This window comes from Phallusia mammillata, chromosome 6 (genome assembly GCF_965637545.1).
Source record: "Phallusia mammillata chromosome 6, kaPhaMamm4.hap1.1, whole genome shotgun sequence".
NCBI classification, from domain to species: Eukaryota; Metazoa; Chordata; class Ascidiacea; order Phlebobranchia; family Ascidiidae; genus Phallusia; species Phallusia mammillata.
The window spans coordinates 9316920-9340828 of NC_137257.1; the positions used below are offsets into that span (position 1 = coordinate 9316920).

General features: G+C 36.6%; 3 protein-coding genes across 3 annotated transcripts; 2 read left to right on the forward strand and 1 right to left on the reverse strand.

The window, feature by feature from the left end:
• Nucleotides 1-1083: 1083 nt before the first annotated feature.
• LOC145233012 (uncharacterized) lies at nt 1084-3294 on the forward strand. The gene is made up of 3 exons (XM_080097676.1): nt 1084-1312; nt 2310-2448; nt 3083-3294. The coding sequence occupies exons 1-3, from the start codon at nt 1117-1119 to the stop codon at nt 3201-3203; spliced, it is 456 nt and encodes a 151-aa protein (XP_079953802.1). The 5' UTR covers nt 1084-1116; the 3' UTR covers nt 3204-3294.
• A 2803-nt stretch (nt 3295-6097) lies between these two features.
• LOC145234771 (uncharacterized) lies at nt 6098-8179 on the forward strand. The gene is made up of 3 exons (XM_080099496.1): nt 6098-6299; nt 7325-7463; nt 7985-8179. The coding sequence occupies exons 1-3, from the start codon at nt 6101-6103 to the stop codon at nt 8073-8075; spliced, it is 429 nt and encodes a 142-aa protein (XP_079955622.1). The 5' UTR covers nt 6098-6100; the 3' UTR covers nt 8076-8179.
• Nucleotides 8180-11251: 3072 nt separating this feature from the next.
• Nucleotides 11252-22995, reverse strand: LOC145233186 (follistatin-related protein 5-like). Its single transcript, XM_080097863.1, has 17 exons — nt 22800-22995; nt 21294-21485; nt 21043-21157; nt 20207-20760; nt 19389-19515; nt 16988-17148; nt 16439-16570; nt 15877-16018; nt 15493-15627; nt 15055-15185; nt 14390-14596; nt 14060-14275; nt 13397-13598; nt 12896-13020; nt 12221-12317; nt 11985-12108; nt 11252-11854 (listed from the first exon to the last, which is right to left on the reverse strand). Exons 1-17 carry the CDS (start codon nt 22956-22958, stop codon nt 11722-11724), a joined length of 2952 nt encoding a protein of 983 aa, XP_079953989.1. The 5' UTR covers nt 22959-22995; the 3' UTR covers nt 11252-11721.
• Nucleotides 22996-23909: the final 914 nt, after the last annotated feature.

Consider the following 23909-nt stretch of genomic DNA (forward strand, 5'->3'; position numbering starts at 1 on the left):
AGTCTAAGAGATATGAAAAGAACCTGCAGTCAGAAGAAATTTATAAATCAGCATGTATAAACGATGTTGGCAGTAAATTGCATTCACAAATCGCAGTAACTTTAAGCTAAGATATGGCAACATTGTCTGATGGTAAGGTAGATGCTATAAAAGCAGCAAGACTCATGTGCAACAAGATAACAGTACAGTCTTACCAACAACGGAAAACAGGCATTAACTATAAATGTATATGCTTCAATTCTGACATTTGTTGTGGGGTGATGGAGTTACCTCTTCCTGACAGCAACTGTAAGCGCTTGAAAAGATTGCTTCCTCTCCGTATGTCGGCTTCGGTTGAACAATTGACATTTTAAATGCAGAGGCTATTTTACGTTACGCCGTTACCCGAGATAGCTGTTTAGTTAGTCACCGTGGTTATGTGTGTGCGAGCTAGCAAAACAATGCATAGAAAAGGCATTTGGTTACAATGCAATATGCAAATGTATACTACTATAGACACTGGCTGTGTGAAGTTACTTTTAATGTTTTGCCGATTGGTCTAAGATAAACAGTAGCCTTATTAGACGTTTATTTGCCAAAACTCATAGGTACTAAAACGAAAACATTTATTTTAAAAATCATAACAGTCACAGAATCCGAAGAATAAGTAAAAAAAAGTAAAAAAGCAAGCTGCTGTTGATTGATAATTCAGCTGCAGACAGTACACACTGTTTCGACCTAAAAGGTTTCATCAAAGAACTTTAATGTGTTAGAAAAGCTTTACTAGCAGCTAATATTTTGAACAAGTTTCTTCTAAGCACATTGCCAGTATTAGCTTTGCCCTCTTGCAACGGTCCATTCGACCAAGCTCCTCACGATTTCCTATCTTTAAAACGCGCATTGGTAGTTTACCGCCCTTTCGTGGATGGTGACTAGAATATTTTGGGAGCTATATAGATTTGTTTAAGCTGAAACTGATTTCAAAATGTTACAGTTTTTGGCTGATTTGAAACCGTTGTTAGACATGAAAATAAGGCGATGTGTTCAGTGCATCATGGAAACATTGTACTTTAAAAAAATACCTTTGTGCAACATTCCTAAACGTTCTGCTGTATGATTTTTTAGTCAAACCTCAAGATGAAGATCGAATTATTCGCAGTATTATGCCTTTCCATGATAGGGATTGTGCACAGTGTTAAGTGCATGGTTGGGTATGATATTAATTACTACATTGGAAATCGTAAATATTGGACAGAAGTTGAATGTGCTATGGGTGAAGAATGCTTTCGTGGAAACGGACAAGTTTCAATCACAGCTTATTTAATCTTTACTGGTAATTATATGTATATATATGTGTGTGTTATATTAATATTACAATACAATTGAGTCACATCCTTTTGTTTAGCATCATCTGGCCGGGATAATAATGCAATGGTGTTCTCTCTTATAACTTACTTAGAGCGTGTCACCTGACGACTTTTTCTATGCGTACCACTTAAACCCAGTTTGAATAATATAGAGCAGGGGTGGGCAACCTTTGTTACTGTGGGGCCAAAAACAAATGCCAAAATGAGCTCGCGGGCCGCACCTGTATATAACACAAGGTGATTTTACTTTGTTGCTTACCAAATATACTTAACTACAAGTAAAATTCGCATTTGATTCTAGCCACATATTGCCAGGTCGCAAAAAAATAGCATCGGTGCATTAATCTGCTCAAAAATATAAAAACAGTTGGACTCGTTTGTCAGTACATTTCAAATTCAAGTGTCTCCGCGGGCCGCACAACCTTGAATCAAGGTCCGCATGTGGCGCGCGGGCCGCAGGTTGCCCACCCCCACTATAGGGAGTCCTTTTTGCCCACACTAGCAAATTTATGAAACCAACAATGGTTAGAAACCAACTGGTTCTGCACAAAATCCAACAAGGGTTGAAACCAACTGGTTCTGTACAAAGCAAGGCTGATCTGTTGGATCAGTTGAGCAGAAATGTTACTTGAATTAGGTATAACAGAAAGCTACTCGGATTCACCTGAAAACCCCTGGCGTACCACTTGCCTTTTGTATGCTATACTAACCAATCCTTCCCGTAATATTGAAACAAAACTGGATGTTAGCAGCTTTGGGGGCGAAGATTAATCTCGCAACAATTACGTTTAGTGTCAGCGTAGTGAGTTTAAGATATTCATTTTACGTTTCGTTTACTTTTTTAACAAAATTGTAAAAAATATCTATGAATTGATCTTCCTATTTTCGACCTGTAGCATTCTATCTAAGATCAAAGAAACATCAACAACTATTAGTGATAGCAAATTATCATGTTTTTTCTAGTTCCAGCGACAATGAAAATCGGATTGTGCAAAACACCAGACAAATGTGCCACCGAAACTTGCCAAAATCTCCGCAACGAACTATGGGAAAAATACCATGTACAGATGAACGCCAACCACGTAAACAATATTGGTGTAAAGTAAGCAACACCTGTTTGATAAACTTACTTGATTTTCTGCTTCTATCCATAACTAAATCGTAAAAATTTTTATTCGATAGGCTTTTGCGTTTAAAAGATTTTTTAAAACTTTTTTAAGGGCTTTTAAAATATTTTTCTACCAACTAGTCTGAATAATTTTTTAGTTCCAGCCTACACTACGTGGGCGATCTAAATAAAAGTATATACGTAACCATTGTTTTAGTTTATACTCTTAATAATTCAAATAACGGCCCAAATAGACGTAAAAAGCGGCATGTTTATTTTTCAACCGTTTCGGCAAATGCTCACGGCATCATCAATGATATCAAGGCCACATCAGTTACACCCGTTTATCACTGATGATGACATGAGCATTTGCCGAAACGTTTTGCATTTCTCCTTTTGCGTCTATTTGGGCCGTTTTTTCATCATAAGGACTACAAAGATATGTTCTTTTGTTAGGACCGAAATCCCGAAAAATACCGTTATAAATTGATTTTGGTCATACCGAAACGAAATATCGGACCAGATCGAATTTCCGTTTGCACAGAACGGATAACGTTATTTTGTTTCGTTCCGTTCCAGTATGAAACACTGAAATTAAACAAAACGATTGTATTTGTGTTTTGTTAAGCTCCTGCGATTTTGCATGCTGCAACACAAACTTATGCAACAAACGAACAGTTTCCGTCATCGAGAAAGGCTACAACGACATGCAGGAAGAGAACGAAGACAACACTGAAGAAATACACTAACAGCAATGTTTTCTAAAAGCTCTTTTTTGAGAAAATAACTGTAATTTATCAATTTGTTGCAAGACACAATAAACAGTAGCAAATGTTTAAAGGTTCTAAACCAGTGATTCTCAGAACAGGGCCGCATGCGGCTTCCAACAACTTATTTTGCGGCTCGCACCAGACTTCAGAAAACCACCGCACATTGCTAGTTTAGTATTTTAAAGTAATGATCTTTAGTGATTTTCTTAAGGTTTCGTTTTTTTTTTGCCTACACACTTTGGCCCCGACAATAAACTGCCATTTGGCCCCGACAATAAACTACCATTTGGCCCCGACAATAAAAACGTTTGAGAACCACTGCTCTAAACGCTAAGCAGTCACTGAAAACAATAAGCAGCAAAGCATGTTAAAAAGCAAGACTGAAACTAAGAGGAGAACGACAAAAGCACAAGTTGATCGTTTGTAGACACAAGTTGATCGATTCATATACTTTTTTTGTATTTCCCGTGAAACATGTCTTATGCTGGTCAGCACGATTAACACCAGTGGTGGGATTCAGCCGGTTCGCACCGGTTCTATAGAACCGTCTCACGAAATTTTATGACATCAGCGAACCCGTCAGCATTACTGGTTACCAGCCGAAAAATCACAACTTTTGTGATAAAACCGACTGACAAAAAATTGGAATCCCGCCAATGGTTAGCACAACTAAACAACCTTGTGTTGGTTATGTAGGAGAAAACTTTTATGACATAAATCACAACTAAAACTTTTAGACATCCTGATACGTTTTCTCGTTTTTTCTAAATGCAGCAATTTCTGCATAAGTTTATAATGCTTCAAACTGCCAAAATTGAAAGTTTGGGAAATAAGTACATACACTTGGATTTCGCTAAGGCCGAAAACGAAACTTTGAAAACCGCATAATGACCTAGATTTTTGACCAACGAAACTCCGATGCATTACTCGTAATTTTCCCTTCCATTCAAGATTCGGACTAGGCATGTACTTTCGGACTCTTACCCCAATTTGCATTGTATTGCGTGAATAAGAATGAAGAATATGGGCCAGAATTGTAGTGAATAAATTTTACCGGTAAAGAATCATTCTTGTGTTTTTAAGTTAGACTTTCAAATTCATGACACACATTTAACTGTTAATGGATAAATGTATCAGGATAAGCGTCAGAGCACAAATATTTTTTTTGCTTGGTGCATTTTTCAAAACCGAAAGCGCCTGGGATTTTTTTTCGTTTCGGTTTCTGCATGCAACATTGCGCAATGTTTGCTGGTTCATTTCTAAGGGCTTTTTAGTTGGTCTTTTTGTATGAGCGTTTTAAAAATAACTGGGATAATTCATTTGAGGATACGGCTATTGTTGAGTAGGTGGAGTGGTTTTCAGTTTCTTTTTAATTTTTGGAAAAATTATATTTAACAAATCATTTTAAAATTGTTTCCCACGGGTTTTAAGCGTATGGGAAAATTTTAGTTATAGCTTGTAAATATGTTTGGAAGATCGGCCAATAAACATTTTGTTTAACATGTTCCATACGCCTCTACCACAGCATGGTACATAACCGCTTTAATTTCGTGAACTTAGGTGTAGAGTGTACATACAATATATATACATATATATAAGATGTAATTTCTATAACCCGTGTCATGGAATAAAAGTAATCAATTCATATTTTTGGTCCTGGTGAGAATGTCACATCAAAAATGTATGTTCCAGCGCTTCACTGAAACCTGATTGTGAAACTAGTGCTTTCCCTGACCAACTTGGAAACTACTGAAGCTTTAGTGTTAACATTCCAAAGCCTTTTTGCGATGCATTAAATTTGACAGCTTTCTGATAAGATTTGCACTTATGGCCTATTTACGATCATGCACTCAACTTTACAAGTGCTGGAAATAATAAAATGACAACGTGATATTGGACAGACTGTAAATCTGAATGCTTCTTACCAGTGGTCATAGAGAAAATGGCACAATGTAGAGTAAATGCTGAATGTATTAGCTTCGTATACGAAGTACAGCTACCCATTTCTGATAGAGTAGAGAGACAGACAACTTTAGGCCACGTTAGTGCTTTGTACGTACATTTGCTTTAAATTTGCCCAGTATGGCGAAATTCAACAAGGTGTAATGGCAACACAGACAGACTCATTTCCTTTTAACTACACGCTGTATGTGTTGCCTTAGCTGCGTCGGGGTAGATGATTTGATGTTTAGGATTGCTATTGGTTGCACGACTGAAGCATATTCCAACAGTTTACTAAACCTTTGTTGAAGCCCCGTGTTTGTATAATCCTAGCTGCGTTGTTGATATTAAGAATTGTTGTCATATTATGTATGCAATCGGTTAGTCTGCCAATTTCACCCTGTGTGTTTTATCGTAACTCATTAATTAAAATTAGATGGTGGTGTGTAAATGGTTATATGCATTTGGAAATTGAAGTAACTAATATTTGTTAACATAAAAATGTATTTTAGTTTGTGACGTCAGTTTAGACTTGAGTATATATTGCAGTCCTAATATGCTAACTAGAAACGTAAACCCAGCGTGTGGGTGACAGAACAATAATATTGCGTTTTTTTTTTGTGCAATGGGGCTAAGCTTATATGACTTCACTTTTAATTCCTTATTTACTCCATTCAAAAGTTAGTGGAGGGCAAAAAAGACATTATTTTCATTTTTTGTTGTTTTATAGATATGGAGCGATCTTGCAATAAAAAGTAATCAACTTTAGTGACACCCAAAAATGTAGTTTTTCCAACAATTTGAGTGTTTCCAAACTTGTAAATGTAGCTCGGCCTTTAGTGCAAAACTTATCATTGGATAGTAAACAGTAGAAATTTTACTTTTCAAAAATAAAACAAGCCAAAACTTTGTGTTCGTTTCATTCAGTTGTCAAGATGAAATCCGTACTGATTTTGATGTTAATTGGTCTTTCCATGATAACCACTGTTTATGGGGTTACATGCATGCAAGGGTATGATGCAAGGAGCAGTTGGGTAAGTCGTAACGAATGGAAAAAGCTGCAATGCTTAGCAGATGAAGAATGTTTGCGTGGAGATGGAAGCGTTTCAGTGACCGCCTATTACTTTTTTACCGGTAGGTGGTAACGTTTATAAGAATCGAGCCCAAACCCCTAATGTAATTTTTTTGCCTAAATTAAAAAGAGTCTACTTAATTGATCCAAGTGATTAAGTTAATGCTTCAACGTTTATTGAGAATTTAACATTGATAATTCTTTTATACTTTTGTCTTACTTTTCAATGATAACATCACGATCATAGTAAGCCTTTCAGCACAAGTTTTAGCGGGTCCAAATGCAGTACTGTTTAATATGCATTCCAACGCTTCTAACGAGAAAATTCAACGATTACAGTTAGAAAAGGTTGAGAATAAAAGTTGGGTCTTTTTATGTGCTTTTGACAATAGTAAGCCACAACCCAATAACACTGTTACAAACAAAAGGGCCCGTTGCTTTAGTTTATGGCGGGTTAAATAAGTTTCTCGACACTTAGCGCATTAATGCGAAAAAGCTCCAATGGCATTAAGAAGGCCAACTCTTTGTAAGGTTCGGCCGAAAGCATTTGACCTACAATAGCCAAATCAGAAAGCGCATTGCCCTAATGGGCATTTCCAAAAAATTAACAAAACCGAAACTGAAACCGAAACATTGGCAAAAGGAAATAATTGGCACAGTTAGTTTCGGCGCATGAATAGTTACGAATATGGGAAATACACGATTCAATTAAACAAATATTGTAGTAACTCAAGTAGTGGTCTTGCAAAATTGGTTGGATAACTTTTAAATAGGTTTGGGTTGGTTTGACACAGTGGCTTAACCGGCAAAAAAATTTGCACAGGGGGAAATTGTACAAGTCAGGGCCACCTAAATTGTTGATCTAAGTTTTACTCGAAAAGGTCATAAATTTAAATAGTTAGGCAAAAAGTTAAATATTTTTAATCGTATAAAGACAATAAATACAATGCGTAGCACAAACCTTCATCATAAAAATAACTTACTGAGAAATTCCAACTTGTTGATTGGTTTTAGTGGGAAACTACACCAAAAACGTAAAAACACAAGAAGTAATTTTCGCCAATAAATAATGTTTCGTTTGTTTTAGTTTCGGCGACTATACAAATCGGAATGTGCAGAAGATCTGATGTGTGCCGCAATGATACATGCGAGGATATTTCAAACGAACTTTGGATTAAATTCAAAAAGGAGTTTTATGCTGGCGGCATTAAAGATTTCACACTAAGGTAAGAAAGACGTTTTTTGCCATAAAATATGTCAACCTTATAAAAAAAAATATTTTACGCGTTTCGTAATGTCAAATGTGTTTTTAAATCAAGGTAATGTCACAACGACAACGTTAAAACAATTGAGCTTAGGTGAGAGTAATTTTTATGCACTTGCATAAAGACACAAATTATATTTTTTGTAATTCACCACTATAATCAGGGTATAAGTTTTCACACAAAATTACTGCCAGGCATAATTTATAAACGAGTATTGCTCTTCCAGCAGTTTTTATCATTACGAAAATCAACGGCTTTTACAACACTGAACTATGTTTTATCAATCCGTTGGTACGAGTTTGCAGCCGCACGATCTTGTTATCGCTGTTTTGTTGCAATTGTTGCCTAATAAGAAATTTGTCTTGCAAGATATGCCATTATCCCAATCAAGCCGTCTTGTATGAAACGTCGAAACGACGTTTATTTATAGTAAAAACTGCTGGAAGAGTAATGGTCGTTAATCATATGTTGTGTTTGTTCAGTTCCTGTACATTGGCATGCTGCAACACTGACTTGTGCAACAAGCAAACTGCCAAAGTCATCCAGAAAAGCGACAACGACCTTCCACAATGAGAGAAAGCAACTGATGATCAAGAGGGGCACTGAAAACTGTCGTCCCCGATAATAAACATTTTTTTGGCATGATTGTGTTTATGACAACGAGTGCTATCAAAGGAAATATATTCAACAGAAAACGTTCTGTATCGACCACATAAAAAAGCGTTTAATAGAAAACCTAATTAACTTTGTTTCAAAGGCAACTTTGTAATACTTACATAAAGATAACAAACAATGCTATACACCATTTGGTGATGAAAAAAAGTATTATACCTCTGAGGCTGGGATATAGTTTTGGGGGAATAAACCTTAGTAGCGGAAAGTAAAAGTACGCGTTTAATAAATGAATAAATGTAAAGCGTGCAATATCTTAAAGCGTGCAAATCGAATTAAAGTACAATCGAGAGCATAGAAGGTCTTTTCTTGACAAACACATTTTAAGACAAACGCTGGTGAAAGCATTAGCACAAACGTACTGACATGGTTTGAAAGCTAAAAAAAACTATAACCTTGGCCATATGACCAAATTTGGTTTATGAACTTTGTATTGGATAACTCAGGATGCAATGGCGAGCTAAATTAGCACAGCAATGCGGCCTTTGACTCCACAAAGGTAAAACGCTTTGGCAGGCAGCAAGTCCAGTTACCTAAAGTTTAGTGTCACACTGATGCATTTTACGTTTTGCTAAAGTCAAAAATAGTTTCTTAGGCTCGGTTTTGATGTGTGTTTTTTCTGTGTTTAATTTTAAAACTTAACTTTTGAATTTAGCTTTCGATCCTTTTCAGCACAAAGACCTTTAGCACCGCTAATATTTATGTCGAAAATCTTACATTATGCGCACTTTAAACTAAACGAAATTATGTCTAAACTGTGTGCTTACTTAATTATCACGCATGATATTTTCTTCTGTGATTGTGTACGAATTATAAGCATAGGTAACAGTTTCCTCAGTTGCGAAGATCGTTTATTAAGCATATGTTTCATTTTGTGTTTTATTTGGTGTGTGGCGGCCAACTAATATTCATTAATATTGCTTGAATATTTGATGCGTTAAACAGATGCCGGTTTACAAACGTCGAAATAACGGGCGCTAAAATCGTACGAATTTAAATTTTTCAGCTATTTTCGGCTAACCCTCAAGTAAGATGAAATTCGGTCTGTTTGCAATATTTTGCCTCTCCGTGATAGGGAATGTGCACGGCGTTAAATGCATAGTAGGGTATGATATTAATTCAAATCGGGGAGGTAGTAAAAGTTGGAGAGAAATGGAATGTCCCATTGGTGAAGAATGTTTGAACGGAGATGGATCTATAACACTGACAATCCAGTTCATCTTTAAGTGTAAGTCGTACGTATGGGTAATTCAGAACAGCAAACCCGGAGAATTTGGATCTTAAACTATGCGGTTCCAATTTTTTTAAACCGAATAGTACAATTCTGCAGTTTTTGTCGAATAAAATCGCTCCAAATAACTGAATCAGTTAAACCAACCGATCGATCAGTAAATTACGGTTTTGGCAGAAAATAAAAAGTTTTACAGCCACATCAAGTGTGGTGTTACCAACACAGAAAAGTTGTGTTTCATTATTTAAGTAAATTCTGTATACTTTTAGATTGCAGAACCAGAGCCATAAACGGAAACCAAAAAACAACTATTTCCCTTTCACTGCGATTTGTCAAATGAAACCCCATGTATTTGGAAGAAAATGAAAATTAGAAAAACACTATGTCACAAATTTGTTCACTTCAAACGAACTAATGGACTTTGATTAGTCTTCTTTTAAATAGTACATGATAAACTTAACGTTTTCAAGGTTCAGGTATTATATTATAACACACGCGGTAAGAATACGGAATTTTCAGTTCCAGTTTCGGCGACGATACAGATAGGAATGTGCATAATCAATCAATACTTTATTTGTCACGCTTGGCATTAAAACATTTGCATAAACAAAATAGTAACACATAAACAAAATAGTAATACATAAACATAAACAAAAGTAATATGCGCGCGACCGGGCCAGTGAGAGCCAAACATTGGCCATCGAGTCACTTGACCCGTTTCTGTTTATTTAAGAATTGAAGGAAAAGGGGACGAGAGAAATAAAGGGACTATGTGATAAGACCCCATGACTGTGCTTTCGAAACTTGCACAAGGTTAAAAGGCAATCTCTGGGACGAATACGAGGATGAGTTGTACGACAACTACGTGGTCAAAATGTCAATAGAGTAAGCAATACGAATTTTTATATGCCCATATTTTTTAAGTTTTGTACTCTACCGTTTTATGGCTTAAAATTTAGCGCGGCTTACATTATTTTTAACTCATCAACATGCGGCTTACAATGCAATAAAAGCGTTAAAAAATTATTATTTGCCACTAAATGACTTTTCGAGGTGTTGTGCTGCGTTTTAGTACATAAGGATTTGTTACAAAAATTTAATTAAGATGTTATAACATATTTTTTTATAAAGATCCTGCACATTTTCATGCTGCAACACAAACTTGTGCAATGAGTCAAGACCATCTGTCAACCGAATAGACTACCACGACATGCTGGGAGCAGAAAAAGAAAAAGCTGCTGAAGAACGGAATTAGCGACTCTTGCTTCTCATTATGTACAAAATCTCTATCCGTTTGGGTTAGGAAAACGGAATGTATTATACAAACTTTTGTCAAAAATGTTGCCTTTTACGAGAAAATGAGGATAACACTTTATAGATGTGTTTAAAACACCTGACTAGATCTTGTTCCAAAAGATTTGAGGGTTGTGTTTGTGCAGAAACATCCAACCGAAGAAAAGATATATTATGTGATGGATATATGATATGATATGGAATCACAGCCGTTTTTGCACCACAGTAGAAGTTTTGCAGTTTTGGTTACGTATTAGCCGTGTAACTTGTTTTAGTCTAACATGTATAGTTGCTTTCAATGACGTCAAACTTTACTATTATTTTTTCTAAACAAACGTGACAGAGTAGTTGTATACATGCCTGAGGAAATTATGTATTAAGTTGGTTTGGTTGTGTTCACACAGTTGTATTCCGCAATTGCTCGCGATACGACAAATGCTACGATTATTTTGGAGTAACACCAGTTATGCTTCTCCATTAAGTCATTTCTGCTTTCCTAGGGACTGTCTCGACTTATTTTACCATTTTCTATGTAGTTTTTAAACAAGGTAAATGAATTGAACCGGTTCGGCAAGTACATGTATTCACAGTATAGCATAACTTTCCATCATTGCAACGTTGATCAGCAGAGCATTTACAACGTGAAAAACAACAAGTGTAAAGCTGCAAGAATGTGGGATGGCACAATACGCTCGTGAAACCAAAACAAATTGGAATTTAAAAGCACATGTAGATTGTGTGTCAACGGTTTTGGTGCGTTTGCACCACATTTTAAAGTGGCTTGGATGACCTGTACAAAAGCATTTGCAGCAATTGACAAAAGAAAAACAACAACATAGTTTTGTGCCTTTAACAAGCACTTACATGCGCCAGCATTGTAACCAGCAATAGAAGCGCACAAAACAACACAAAGTTTAGTTAAATGGGTGTGGGATAAAGCATAGTGGACTGCAAAGTAAGCACAATAAACCCAATTAGGTCTTTGTTTTTAATCTTTTGTACAAGTTCGTCAAGTTTGGCAGTTTAGTTTTCTCCGTCGGCCCAAACAATCGCCGAAGTGCCGGTAACGTCACTCAAGCGGCAGACGACTTCGTTATCGTCAGCACTGATAATGTCAATGCCATGTCGACCACCGACGGCAATGTGACGATCGTACCTAGAAAAAGTAAATATATTAACGGAACATGCTAGGTTATAACAAACCAAAAGTGGTCAAAAAAGTATTTAGAATCTCTTTAAAAGTTTAAATCATGATGTTGATCAAAGTTTTCAACAGGTTTCTCTACCATGAACTGGGGACAAGTTGTCGATTGTTGGCAGACCAGGGATAGAGATTAACTTCTGATGGTTGTGAAAGGTTGTCAATTAGTTCTACAGATCCCGTCGCTGCGTTTAAGTACATGAGATCGCCTAAAAACAGAAAAAAAACTCATAATAGATTCAAAAACTCTTTCAGCAAATATTGGTTACTGCTTTTGAGTCTGTAGCACCACCTGGCGGTTAAAAGCTTACAAAAACTTACCTTGGTGTTTAGACGAGACATAAACGGTGGCACCACTTCCACTTCGACTGCTCTCTTCAAAAGCAACGTCCGCAACAGCAAAGTTTGTGTGAAGCACCTAAACAAATTGAATATTTCATTAAGACTAAACCATAATATACGAATGATATTATATTTGCACAACCAGTGTTTTTTAAGGTGTTTTGGGGGACCGTTTCGGAAAAAAAATTCTCCAGCGGTTTCCCAAAATTTGCCAGTAGCCTAATAAGTAATTCGTTTTAGCAAATATGGCTATTTTTTGGTATTTAAATGAAACACATGCGGTCTCTTAAAACTACTTAGCGGTCACCCAAACCAAACCTTAAAAAAAACCTGAGCACAACATCTATTGATTAAATTTGTGTAGTGGTATTCAAACAGTGAACGCCTGTTTAGACTTCATTTAAACCTGTTATGCTTTAATTACTATAAGAATTCCAAAACGAAAGTATTTTTTGTCTTACCATAGGACAAGTTACTATATATCGCTATAGATGCTTTAAAGAGGTATGGTAAGCTAACATTACTTTTTCTTAAGGTCTATTGACCACAATCAAACTGTTCTTAATATTTATGCCATTGCCGTCGCGTGAACACAATGACATAACAACTGCAATTTAAAACAATTTTAAAATACTTTTTGCATATTCAACGTACCACATCTTGGCAAAGCTGCCCAGCTGCTGACACGTTGAAAACGATCAGCTCTTGTTCATGAGGAAATACTCTAACCATGTTGCGAGCGCTCTTAGATACATATTCCTTGCTGTAGTCGGACACATCTGCACAAAACACACAAATTGTCCAACCGCACCTCTTCTGCCAACTTTAATCATAAACATATGGCAAAGTGATCAGTGTCAATTTCTCAACCTATCGATTACTGGTTAATATCCTATTATTAAGGCTGCTGTGCTAGACCTAACAAAGAATTTAAAGAGTGTTAGTTAGTATCCGCTACCTAATAAATGCAATACAATATAAATCTGTAAATAAAACCAACTTCAAGGGCCATATTACAGAACAAATGTAAAAATACACTCAAGCAAACACAAAAAATGTGGTCTGCATGCTTCAGGGCTAATCCCAGTTATGAATTGATGTTCAACAAAAATTGTTCAGTTAAAAACATATATTTTGACACAAAAATGGATTTACCGTGGTCGACTTCGACTACCATGCTGCTGGAATAGTCGATAACCACACTTCGTGGAGGTTTATCGTCACCGGTAGCACACGTGACATGAAGCTGGCCACCGATTGGCTGATATGAAAAGGATTCTGGAACGCAATTGTAGATCTGTAGGTCGATCACATCTTCATCGTAAAGCAAAGTCGTCAAGTCAAACTTGTATATTGTCTGGAAAAAGGGCAGAATATTAATTTTTGCTATCACTTTATACAACTGTCCTTTTTGTATCAAATAATTTCGCCTTGTTTTTATGGATGTATGATTATATTATAAATGATTTAGCTTTCTATGAAGAAAACGTAAGCCTATTAGAGGCTCATGATCCTTCATTAACGTCTAGTGAAAGTTTGATGCAGTTCTATATGTTTTGAATGAAAAGCATGCAATGAAGGCAACAAACTTTTGTGGCACAAGCAAACGAAATTAAAAATGCCAACATTTTTACTTTCTTGACAACTATTTTTCTTTATCCTTTATCAATATTCAGTGCTAATGAGATGCATTTTTTATGCTTTGAATAAAACGCCAGCAACTGTTTTTATGTGACACGTAAGGCAAAACTACAAACATCCATGCATTCTTGACACATTTTACCAACTGCTATAACCGCACAACATTTTTCTACTAACCTGTTCATTTTTGTGGGCAACAAATCCGTGGCGCGACTTGGTGTTGAGAATACCCTCTTGCGGAACAAAGAAATTTAACACTGAAAAATCAGCGCGGTTTCCTCCGTCTAGCGGTTGGATTTGAGCGGCAGAGTGTGTGCCTGGTACACTGGCTGCGTAAACTACTTGCAACGTGGAACGATCTCTCGATTCGTCGACCCAGCATAAAACAAACAACTGAAACAGATGGTTAAATGTGGTAACCACCGTTGGAAGCTGCTTATGGCACTTTATGTTGATCAATTTCATTGGACAAAGGTGTCTACGGTTTTGAAATTATTTTAGTAATACCTGATCCGTTGAGGCCACGTACTGCATGGTGATTGGTAGAGGATCGGTAGCAATCACTTCAGCCACTCTTTGAAGGGTGATATCGACTACTATGATACGGTTTTCAAGTGGCTGTGCGGCATAAACAAATCTCGCACCAACTGCAACCGCCGATGACCAGGTGCAGCGACGCGAACCGTCAGTCAAACTCGCCCGACAAAGTTTGTTCTGAAAAATCGGAAATATTTTTGAATCAATTTTTAGGCCTTTCGAATGTAAGAGTTTCAATGTGTGTCATCAATACAGGAAATTGTACACTATTCATCGCCACAAAATCAATTGTTATTGACATGAATATTAAGAAGTATTGGAACAAAAAACGAAGGTATACAAACTTGAGCTGTTTCATAACATAACTTGAGATTTCAAATACAAGTCAAACATAGGTAAAAAATCACCGTTATTCGTAAAAAAAAATTAGGGTACTTAAATGTCCCACAACAAACGTCATAAGTTTCAACTGGTCTAGATCCATATATATCCTAAAATCCAAAAATATTTGTTTTGATATCCGAAAAGTTCAGTTTGATACTCTGCCGTTATGCGAAATGTGAATAAAATATACTTTTTAATTGCAGATAACTAACATAGTGCATAAACGCTAGAAAAAAATACAAAGAACCAACCTGACGCAACAAGCCTGGAACAGTCTCAGTGGCCGCAACACGACGAACGACCTCACACGACCTCGGAATTGCAATTAAAAATCCACCGTCGTGAAACGCGAAGTAAGCTCCTTGGGTTCGCGAATCGATAACTGCAAATCACCAAACAGAATGCATTAGAATTGGAAACACAACGAATAAAGAGATGATGATTGCTAGTCCGGATTTCTGATTAGTAGTTCTAAGATTAGAAGATCACATAGGAAAGCTACATACAAATGTTATATACACCTAAATTGCAGTTTGGATTTTTGACAAGCTGGCCTAATATTTCAAAATGAAACAAGGCTATTAATGAACTAAACTCTACCTGAGCAGAATGGTTTCAAACCCAGGTTCATACTGTGATATTGTTTTTTTATTAAAATGTTAAATCAAGTTTAAAGTTGACCCACACACCTGACATGTCGTTTTCCTCCTCAATAAACACAGCTGCAATTTCTTCGCTGTGTCCCGCTGCGTTGCTGGCAAAGCAACTATAGGCAGCACTGTCGGACACTACCGCCGAGTTAATATGGATCTCAGTGTGGTTACCTAAATAAAGAGAAGGCAATTCCAAAAGTAGGTTACAGTCGTAGCAACTATTTTATAAAATAAACAATAGCAAAACGGTAAAGGCATCCGACAGCACATGTTTCTCGACAATTTAATTGTATACTATTGTGTGTCCAACTCCATCGAGTAAGCCCAGAATTGTATAGTTACAACGCCCACTAAACCAAACTTGTGGTCCGCAATTAATTGCGAAAAACATTGAAAAAACAAAATCAATGCACAGCTTACCCATAACTATATATCGACCGTCTGTCTCTTCTAGTCCTTCGCCATTAACCAACCATGTGATTCGTGGGGGCGGAACTCCACTCACGTGACACGTCACTGTGACGCTGCTGCCGACGAGACGGTGTTGAGTCTGGGGAAACACCTATAATCCAAAACGCAATTTCACTTAAATGTACAGTAAAGAGATGCAGACTTTTGAACGACCAGTAACAGTTGATTGCGGTAAAGTTTCTTTTTTGTAGTTTAAAAAATAAAGGCACTTTGCAAAAACGAATTTACAGCTTAACTTAATATCCTACCAACCCAACCAAAATATAGACCATTAACTGTGTCAAAAACATGTTGTCTGTTTCGAAAGGTGGTGTTGTAATTATCGCGAGTTTTTTGCCTTGATTTTCAGACGCAATATTGTTAAACAACGTTTTAGATACATAAGTGTATGCTTCACTATTGCAACTGCATATTTCAATCGTCCTAGGACCACTGGTTCAAACAATAACACTTATTTAAGCATAGCACAATATCGGATAATTCAGTCGTTTACTGTTTAACTTGGGTTTACCTGGGCAGTTGGTGGTGAAAACACCGAAAGACGGATAACTTGGAAAATATCAGGTCGGTTTCGCGCATGACAAGTGTAGTTTCCAGCGGCTGATGGGTCAACTGAGTTGAAATAAACCAAACTGCCGTCGATCTGCAAAAACAGAAAAAAAAACTAATTCAGATTTTGGAATGACATCCCTGACGTTAGAGTACTTATTTTGTAAGTTCATTTTCTGAGTACAACAAAGTATTTTGATGTAGCAATAAAGGAACCACTTGTGCATATAATTTTGCACTTTTTAAATAAATGAAAAAGTAGTCCTGCTTGTATTTCGTTTATAAATATCTTCTTTTCCTTATTCAAATAGAAAACTAAAGTTACTGACAATAAAAATGTACAGTCCTCTAAAACTCTTTTAACATGCTTTAACGTCGCACCATAGGGCAATGATTTGGCGTTGATGACTATTTGCTTAAGGTTTAACCCACACGACACATTCATTCTGTTACTAATACACGAACCACATTAATTGCAGTGTAAACAGAGCAAATAGTATGCAATACTTACAGTGATTCCATCGGCACCGTACAGCCTCAAATCATAATTATATCTTCTCCACACAGGGCTGTTTTCCCCTTGAATGTCACATTGCAAGGTCAAGCTAGCCCCGGCATTGGAACAAACATCCAGCACTCGTTTGTCATCGTCCAAATGAAGAACAGTCACATCTGCAAAGTTTCAACACTTTTGTAATATTACAATTAATGCTCGTTTTAATATCACAAGCAGTTATACAAAATTTGCTTTCAAACATCTTAACTGAAGAAGGCTACATACGGTTTTAGGAGACTGTGTTGCTTTACAAAGGAAGTGTTTGTGAAACAGGGATTCCTTATCACATAAATATGGACAAAATACTAAATTAAGAATGTTTAAACTGTTTCATATATATGTATATGTATATAATTCGCCTTAAATAAACAAGCATCGTCAGTTTTGTAAAAGCAAACACGTTAGTAAACTATTGAAATAACCAACTGATTAGAAGCACGAATATTCTTTTGTGTGCGGGAGATTCCTTACACAACAAAAGTGTTTCACCCCTAATTTATAATTCCAAGTATAGCGATACATCTCAAATCTTTAGCTTAGTGTTAAATGGGGTCTTCGTATAACATTGGACCTTTGTTTAATATCGTGGTCAACCCCTGATTGGGTCACAGTAGGTCGATAAGATCAATGAAAAAATTCAGGAGAAAATACGCCAACGTTTCTTGGAACAAAGCAAACCACCAAGATTATATGACGCAACAGCTTCATGCAAGGGCAGCTTTATTTCGAACACAATGAATAATTTAACGTTCTCTTGAGCAAAAACGTGACGTAATGCGCTACGGACTTTCAATTCAAGGTCAAACTGTTTTTCAATGTGAGTATTTTATGTCTGGAACAAAAATTACATAACTGTGAAACGCGCATTTATGCTGCAAAAAAATGTGCACAGAATACATTGCATATATTACTTAACAACTACATTGCTTACACCAGGAACACATTACAGTATTATATGAATAATTTTTTGTGAGTAAATTTATCGTTCCAAAACTTCTGGCTTTCCAATAAAATATATGCCGCTATACGATGCTTCATTATGAGTTGAGTTGAGTTAAATACGCTTGGTGAAAGAAAACATAGCGACACAATAGCACTAAAAACAATCACCAAGCTGGAAATAACTGTACAACGGTAAAACGTTGTGGAGCGCAAAAACAGTGAAGGGCACAATTGGTGGACAATACCAAAACGCGCTTCAGCTACACCTTATAATGTTTTATATAATCCCGAAAAAGACCAGCGACATTTGAGAAACTAAACTAAAAACTATAAAAGTCTATATTCGTTTGCAGTTTTGTTCCGGCTTGAAATATTCTATTTGAATAAGAAACTAAAGATGCTTCACTTTGGTGAAACATAGCTAAACAATGTTAACCAAAAACCCAGAATGCACATGTCAATTATAATTCCAGTCTGCATTTACATTTAAGGGGAATTTATTAAACATCTGTTTGTGTGAGAGGTTTAAGTTCGATTCGACATACGTTTCTATTTAATACCACAAACACGCAACAGCTTTTAAACCGGTTTACGTCTGTTAAGAGGCAGATTTTCCGCCAATCGTCATCTGTCAAACGCAATTCACTTAATCATTCTATATCCCAACGGTGCAGTAATAAACATTGACATGAGAAATATGTCTACATCAAAGTATGGCAGTGCAAGGGAACTGCCAAAACGTCTATTTGAATATCGATTTTAGCAATTAGTCCTGGCCAATTTAGGTCCATGTGGTTATGAATAATTAACAAACCGCTACCGAATTACCACTTTGCTGTGGCGCTAAAACTTTTGATGGAGTTTTAAATTTCCTTACATCAAAAAAGTGAAAGCGTATGAAATTTTGATTCTCAAGCCTACATACTTTTCTTCACGGTGTTTAAATTGACATAACAAATAAAGAAGGCATTAAAAAGAGTGATGCATTTCACGCAAGTAATCACGCTAACATGCAATAAGTGTATGTTACATTCATTAAATATACATTTCATGCTTTTCAAACTAATTACAAATGTTCTACCCAATATATAAATTGTACAGGTTTAGGACGTTATAGTTTATATTAACAGGTAATGTTTGTTTGTTTTTTGTCTAAAAATCGCTACATCCAACTTGAGACTATAACTGACTACCTCAAGGCAGACACACCAAGGCATTTTTTGCGTTTTACACGTCTAAAATAACTTTTCTTCTGAAACAAGCCGTGTATGATTAAAACGTTTTCGATTGAATTTCGCTAAAATTATGTAACAACTAAACCCAAAACATTTTGTCCCTTAGTTTTGTTAACTTCTAAACAAGGATTAACAATAGAAAATACAAAACAAAAGCACTTCCAGCTTTTTAAACTTACTGAAAATGGACAAGAGTTCCAGTAGATCGATTGAACGGTCGTCGTTTCCATCAGCATAGTGCAGAAGATGGTAAAGGGTACATGGAATCACAGCAGGCTTATCTTCTAATCCCTCCATTAGGGTGACCTACAAAGCGTAATGTAAAAAAGGGGTTTAGATCTTTAGGCTTTGATGTTAAATAGACACATGCATCGGTGAATGTTTGTAGTTTAGGTTCAGAGGAGATTGCCAAAACTAACAAATTTACAAGCAAGACTCATATATAGCCCGCACAGCATAAAACAATTAGTTTATTTTGTGTTGCGAAATTCTAAATGAACAATCGAAAATAACGACTGTCGAAATTAGGTAATAAATTTCTGCAAAACTGTCCATAGACCAGCGGTTCTCAACCAGGGTTCATGGCCCCCCAGGGGGCCACGAGCTGTGTTCCGGGGGCCACGGCTGTAGATTCACCAGAAACACCCATTAAAAACCATTTTCTTTTTAACTTTGTTCCCTAATTTAATCGGCTATTTCACATACTATTCGTCTATATAGACTCTATATTGAGGTTTTTCATGATTACAGATTCTTGTTTACTCTATTCGACCACTTTAAAGCCGAAATTAATACCAAATTTCAACACTACATTTTTAAAGAGTTTGCCATCTGCATTTTTAATGGGGCCACAGGTCTTACAAGGTTACTTGAAGGGGATCACGAAGCCCAAAAGTTATTTTTTGGGGGCCACCGTCCACGAAAGGTTGAGAACCACTGCCATAGACTATTATAAGCTCAAGAACAGTTCTTATTGCCGTTGAAAAAACTTCAATACCTCATGGATTTCTTCGCTTCCCACGAATCCGTCTTCGTCCAGATCCAACGAACGGAACAAGCGCTTGACGTCATCACCTCTCGCGTCACTAGTGATGATGTCATCCTGATTCGGGGGTTCTCTGCTATCAGGCGATGGGTTCAAGGCTGTCTGCTCAGTAGTTTCAAACGTGACCTCACTGAACACGTGGCCAATCGTGTCGTCATTTGGGATTGAGTCATCATCGAGCAGTGGAGCGTCATCAAATTTCACTGGCATTGTTTCCAAAGCGGAAAGTGGGTCTTGGGCAAGAAGTGGTTCGGCAAGGATTGCGTTGTCGTCCAATGTAGCTTGGATTGATGGCATTAAAGCTTCATCCATTGGATGTGGGGTGGATGAAGCTTTAGGAGATGATGAAGTCTTCTTTTTGTGGTGATGGGATGCTCCACGCTTCTGGCGCCGCAAAGGAGCACTGCTGGGTTTGGGGTTAGTAGGCATTTCCGGTTGGTCAAATGTTATTGAGGCTAGAAGACTGTTTTGCATGGCAAGGAAGTCTTCAGTGTTGCATTCCGACTCTACAAAAACAAATAAACTAAGAACCTGTTTGTTTTGTATCAATACAACATATAACCCACTGTACACACCAAACTATTTACGAAAAAGCAATTTTGATGTAGTTACAAACGAATATCATAACTGAACTGTTAAAAATTAACTTGAGTGCTCACTAATCTGGCACCAAACGAGAAGTAATTACAAAAACCTAACATTTAGTACACTCTTGATGAGCACTTATAAATTTAACCTAACTTTGAACGTGAATGTATGGAGGAACTTTTTAGATTCGACCAACTCACGTTTGTAGAAGCAATCCCTGTTTCTTGAATCGTAGATGTCCCGTGACGAGAGGCAGGCAGCTCGGTGCATTTCACACGGATTGGTGTAAAACTGGCCATCGTTGCCACAAACAGGCTAAAATAATAGAAGAAAATTTGAATGACTTGACTTTTACCGGTTGTCAAAATGTGTTTAATAAAAAAAAAAACGTTATTGTAACTATGGTTTTCAAAAAAAAGTAAAGTGAAATACTCATAAATTGTGGTTTTACCTTCTTCACAGCTTTGCAGTGCACCCGACACATACATTTGGCAAGTCCTCTTTCGACCACGCATTTTTGACCTGGAAAGCATCGCTTGAAGCGGCACAGATTCGCATCCCGGTGACGATTGAAACCCCAATGGTGCGTCTTGGCATAACTTTCTTTGTGAACAATACTTCTTCGGCCACCGTCTAAACTAGACTGGTTCAAAAAAATAAATGTTAAATATGGTTTACTGAGGCATTGTATTGTTAAGGAAATATATCTTAAGGAAATATATGTAAAAAATGTTTTTTAATTTCGTGTTTAAAATCTAACTATACTCAGAGTCATGTTTTTAAATTTTTAATATAGTTGTAGAAGTTTTGATTTAGCGATATAGTTTTACCATTATATAGGCATAAAATACATACACATTGTGAAACTTGTCTACGATAAATGTTTCCTGCAAATTGTTTTAATTATGTCAAACAAAAACAGCGCTTTTTACAAAAGAATCTATACACAAAGATTTTGATTGCTGTAATTCTTCAAACTCGATGTTGTTTCTTACACACCACAGGATTCAAATACGTGTATTTGAAAGACGCCAAATATGAGTAAAATGTCAGTGTATTAGTAACGTTGTTGATACTGCAGGACAAATACAAAGTTAAAGCAAAAACCTATTTTAACTTTGCAATTGTGCTGCTTTGTGCTTCAAAAACAGTCAATATCTTAACACAAAATAATTAGCGCTTAAATTAGGAGTACCAGCCTGTTTAATTTAAATAAAAATGCAATTAACATCAGTCATAGGTGGGAACACCGGACTAAAAAACAGCAGCTGTCGCGCAGCCGGCAAGCATATTGTCAGGTGCGCTGTAAATTCTGAGACGGCTTTATAAAATATTCAGACACTTCCCAGCGCAGAGTCGCCCCTTCCATAATAGATGAGGGCAACTGGTAGTTAAGACTATACTCTACAATCACGTGACATTAAAGGCGTCGCTTCTCTGTTACGTGTTGCGAACGGTTTGAAAAAAAATTCTGGTGTTTGGGATTTATACGCGTTTTTTCGTTTGTTTATCCTAATACGAAAGTACAGACTCAAAACCAGACTGAAACGTCATAAAAAACTGAATGAGGACCAAAAGTTAGATTTTCCAAAAATAAATTACAAATGTGCTGTCTGTATCGTACATGGGGCCCGAATAAAGTCCGTTTTATCCAAAATAAAGCTCTGGCCCGAAAATACCGGTACGACTTGAAACACTAAAATATATACGCACACTTAATGCTAAACCGTGGTTAATAGAGTTTTTAAGCCAATGAAAATGATCACATAAATTTGCTTGTAATCATAACAAAAAGTAATAAGGGTAAACGTTTGAAGATGTATTTTAGGATTAGGGGATTTTTCACGTAAATACTTTACTTCTACAGACATGGTTTGTGTTTTTATTTTCTACGGTTTATTGTGTAGCTTGAAATTATACACAATGTGTTATTATAGTTATCCATGTGTCTACTTACCACTGTCGAATCTTTCGTAGAAATGACGTTGATGTCATCCTGTCGACTCTGTTTTCCTTTGCCGTTCACCTTCGATCGTTGTGAAGATGATGCAGAATGGCTTAAGGCAATAACAGCCAACAGCAGAAACAGAAGTGATTTCAAAGCAACTTTACCCATTTTTACTTAAACCTGACTACTGAATATAAAAATTTGGAATTTTAATAGGTTTGCATATGCGAACGTCAAAGCAACACAGGTCCTTACAAACAAAACAGAAAAAGAAAAAAAAACTTCCATAAAGAACTGAAGTTGTAGAAACATAAAATAGAAAATTTATTACCATGAACTGAAAAACACCGCAGGTATTATTACGTATGATAGCTTTTTCAACTGTTTACAAACAATATAAAATAAGTAAAATGTCTTTAATGTCAGAAAGGCGGCAGGAAAACTAGTAAAATAGGCCTTACTCGTAATATCTTTAGGTCAGTAAAAAAATGCAAATATAGACACTATAAAAGTTTAAGGCAAAGATTTAGATTTTATTTTTAAACTTCCCGTTGCGAATACCAACAAACTCAGCTTCCCCTTCCTGCACAATACCGAAACTGAAACGCATCTGACTTAATCATGAACTCGTCGATGGTCTCCTCTCCTTCCGCCATATGTTGGTACGCCTTTTTCCCGGCCCTGGACAGAGGATCGATTCTACTCCAATTAGTTTCGACGTGGTTGGCTGACGAAATTGCGAAATAAGGCGAACAGCAGCGAATCTCAAACCTCTTCCTCGAAAATCGATGGAATCCATTCAAGGTCTTGTGTGAAGCACCAGATGCTCAATATGATGAAAAACTAAAAGCTTATTTTTTAGGGACATCAAGGGCGCCGACAAACACTTTGGCAAAAGGCGGGAATTTTTTACACATTCTTACTTTTATGGATGGATTACGATATCAAGTAATTGGGTTCAAATAAGCATAAACTATATACAACGGAATGGCGTTTCCTAAACCTTGCGTTGCCTAAACCTATTAATTGTGTTGCCTAAAGTCTGTAACTTTATTCAGTTTTTTGTGACAAAATATATTAATTTTGAGGCACATTGAAATTCCAAAGGGGGTAATGCCC

Bases quoted from the DNA above. Each gene is read 5' to 3' on its own strand.
- LOC145233012 (XM_080097676.1), top strand. From the start codon at position 1,117: ATGAAGATCGAATTATTCGCAGTATTATGCCTTTCCATGATAGGGATT. The intron at 1,313-2,309 runs GTAATTATATGT...TGTTTTTTCTAG, and splicing joins AGCTTATTTAATCTTTACTG to TTCCAGCGACAATGAAAATC. The intron at 2,449-3,082 runs GTAAGCAACACC...TGTTTTGTTAAG, and splicing joins GTAAACAATATTGGTGTAAA to CTCCTGCGATTTTGCATGCT.
- LOC145234771 (XM_080099496.1), top strand. From the start codon at position 6,101: ATGAAATCCGTACTGATTTTGATGTTAATTGGTCTTTCCATGATAACC. The intron at 6,300-7,324 runs GTAGGTGGTAAC...CGTTTGTTTTAG, and splicing joins CGCCTATTACTTTTTTACCG to TTTCGGCGACTATACAAATC. The intron at 7,464-7,984 runs GTAAGAAAGACG...GTGTTTGTTCAG, and splicing joins ATTAAAGATTTCACACTAAG to TTCCTGTACATTGGCATGCT.
- LOC145233186 (XM_080097863.1), bottom strand. From the start codon at position 22,958: ATGGGTAAAGTTGCTTTGAAATCACTTCTGTTTCTGCTGTTGGCTGTT. The intron at 15,628-15,876 runs GTAAGCTGTGCA...CTCTTTATTTAG, and splicing joins CGGTCGATATATAGTTATGG to GTAACCACACTGAGATCCAT. The intron at 15,186-15,492 runs GTGTGTGGGTCA...GGTGATTTGCAG, and splicing joins GGAGGAAAACGACATGTCAG to TTATCGATTCGCGAACCCAA.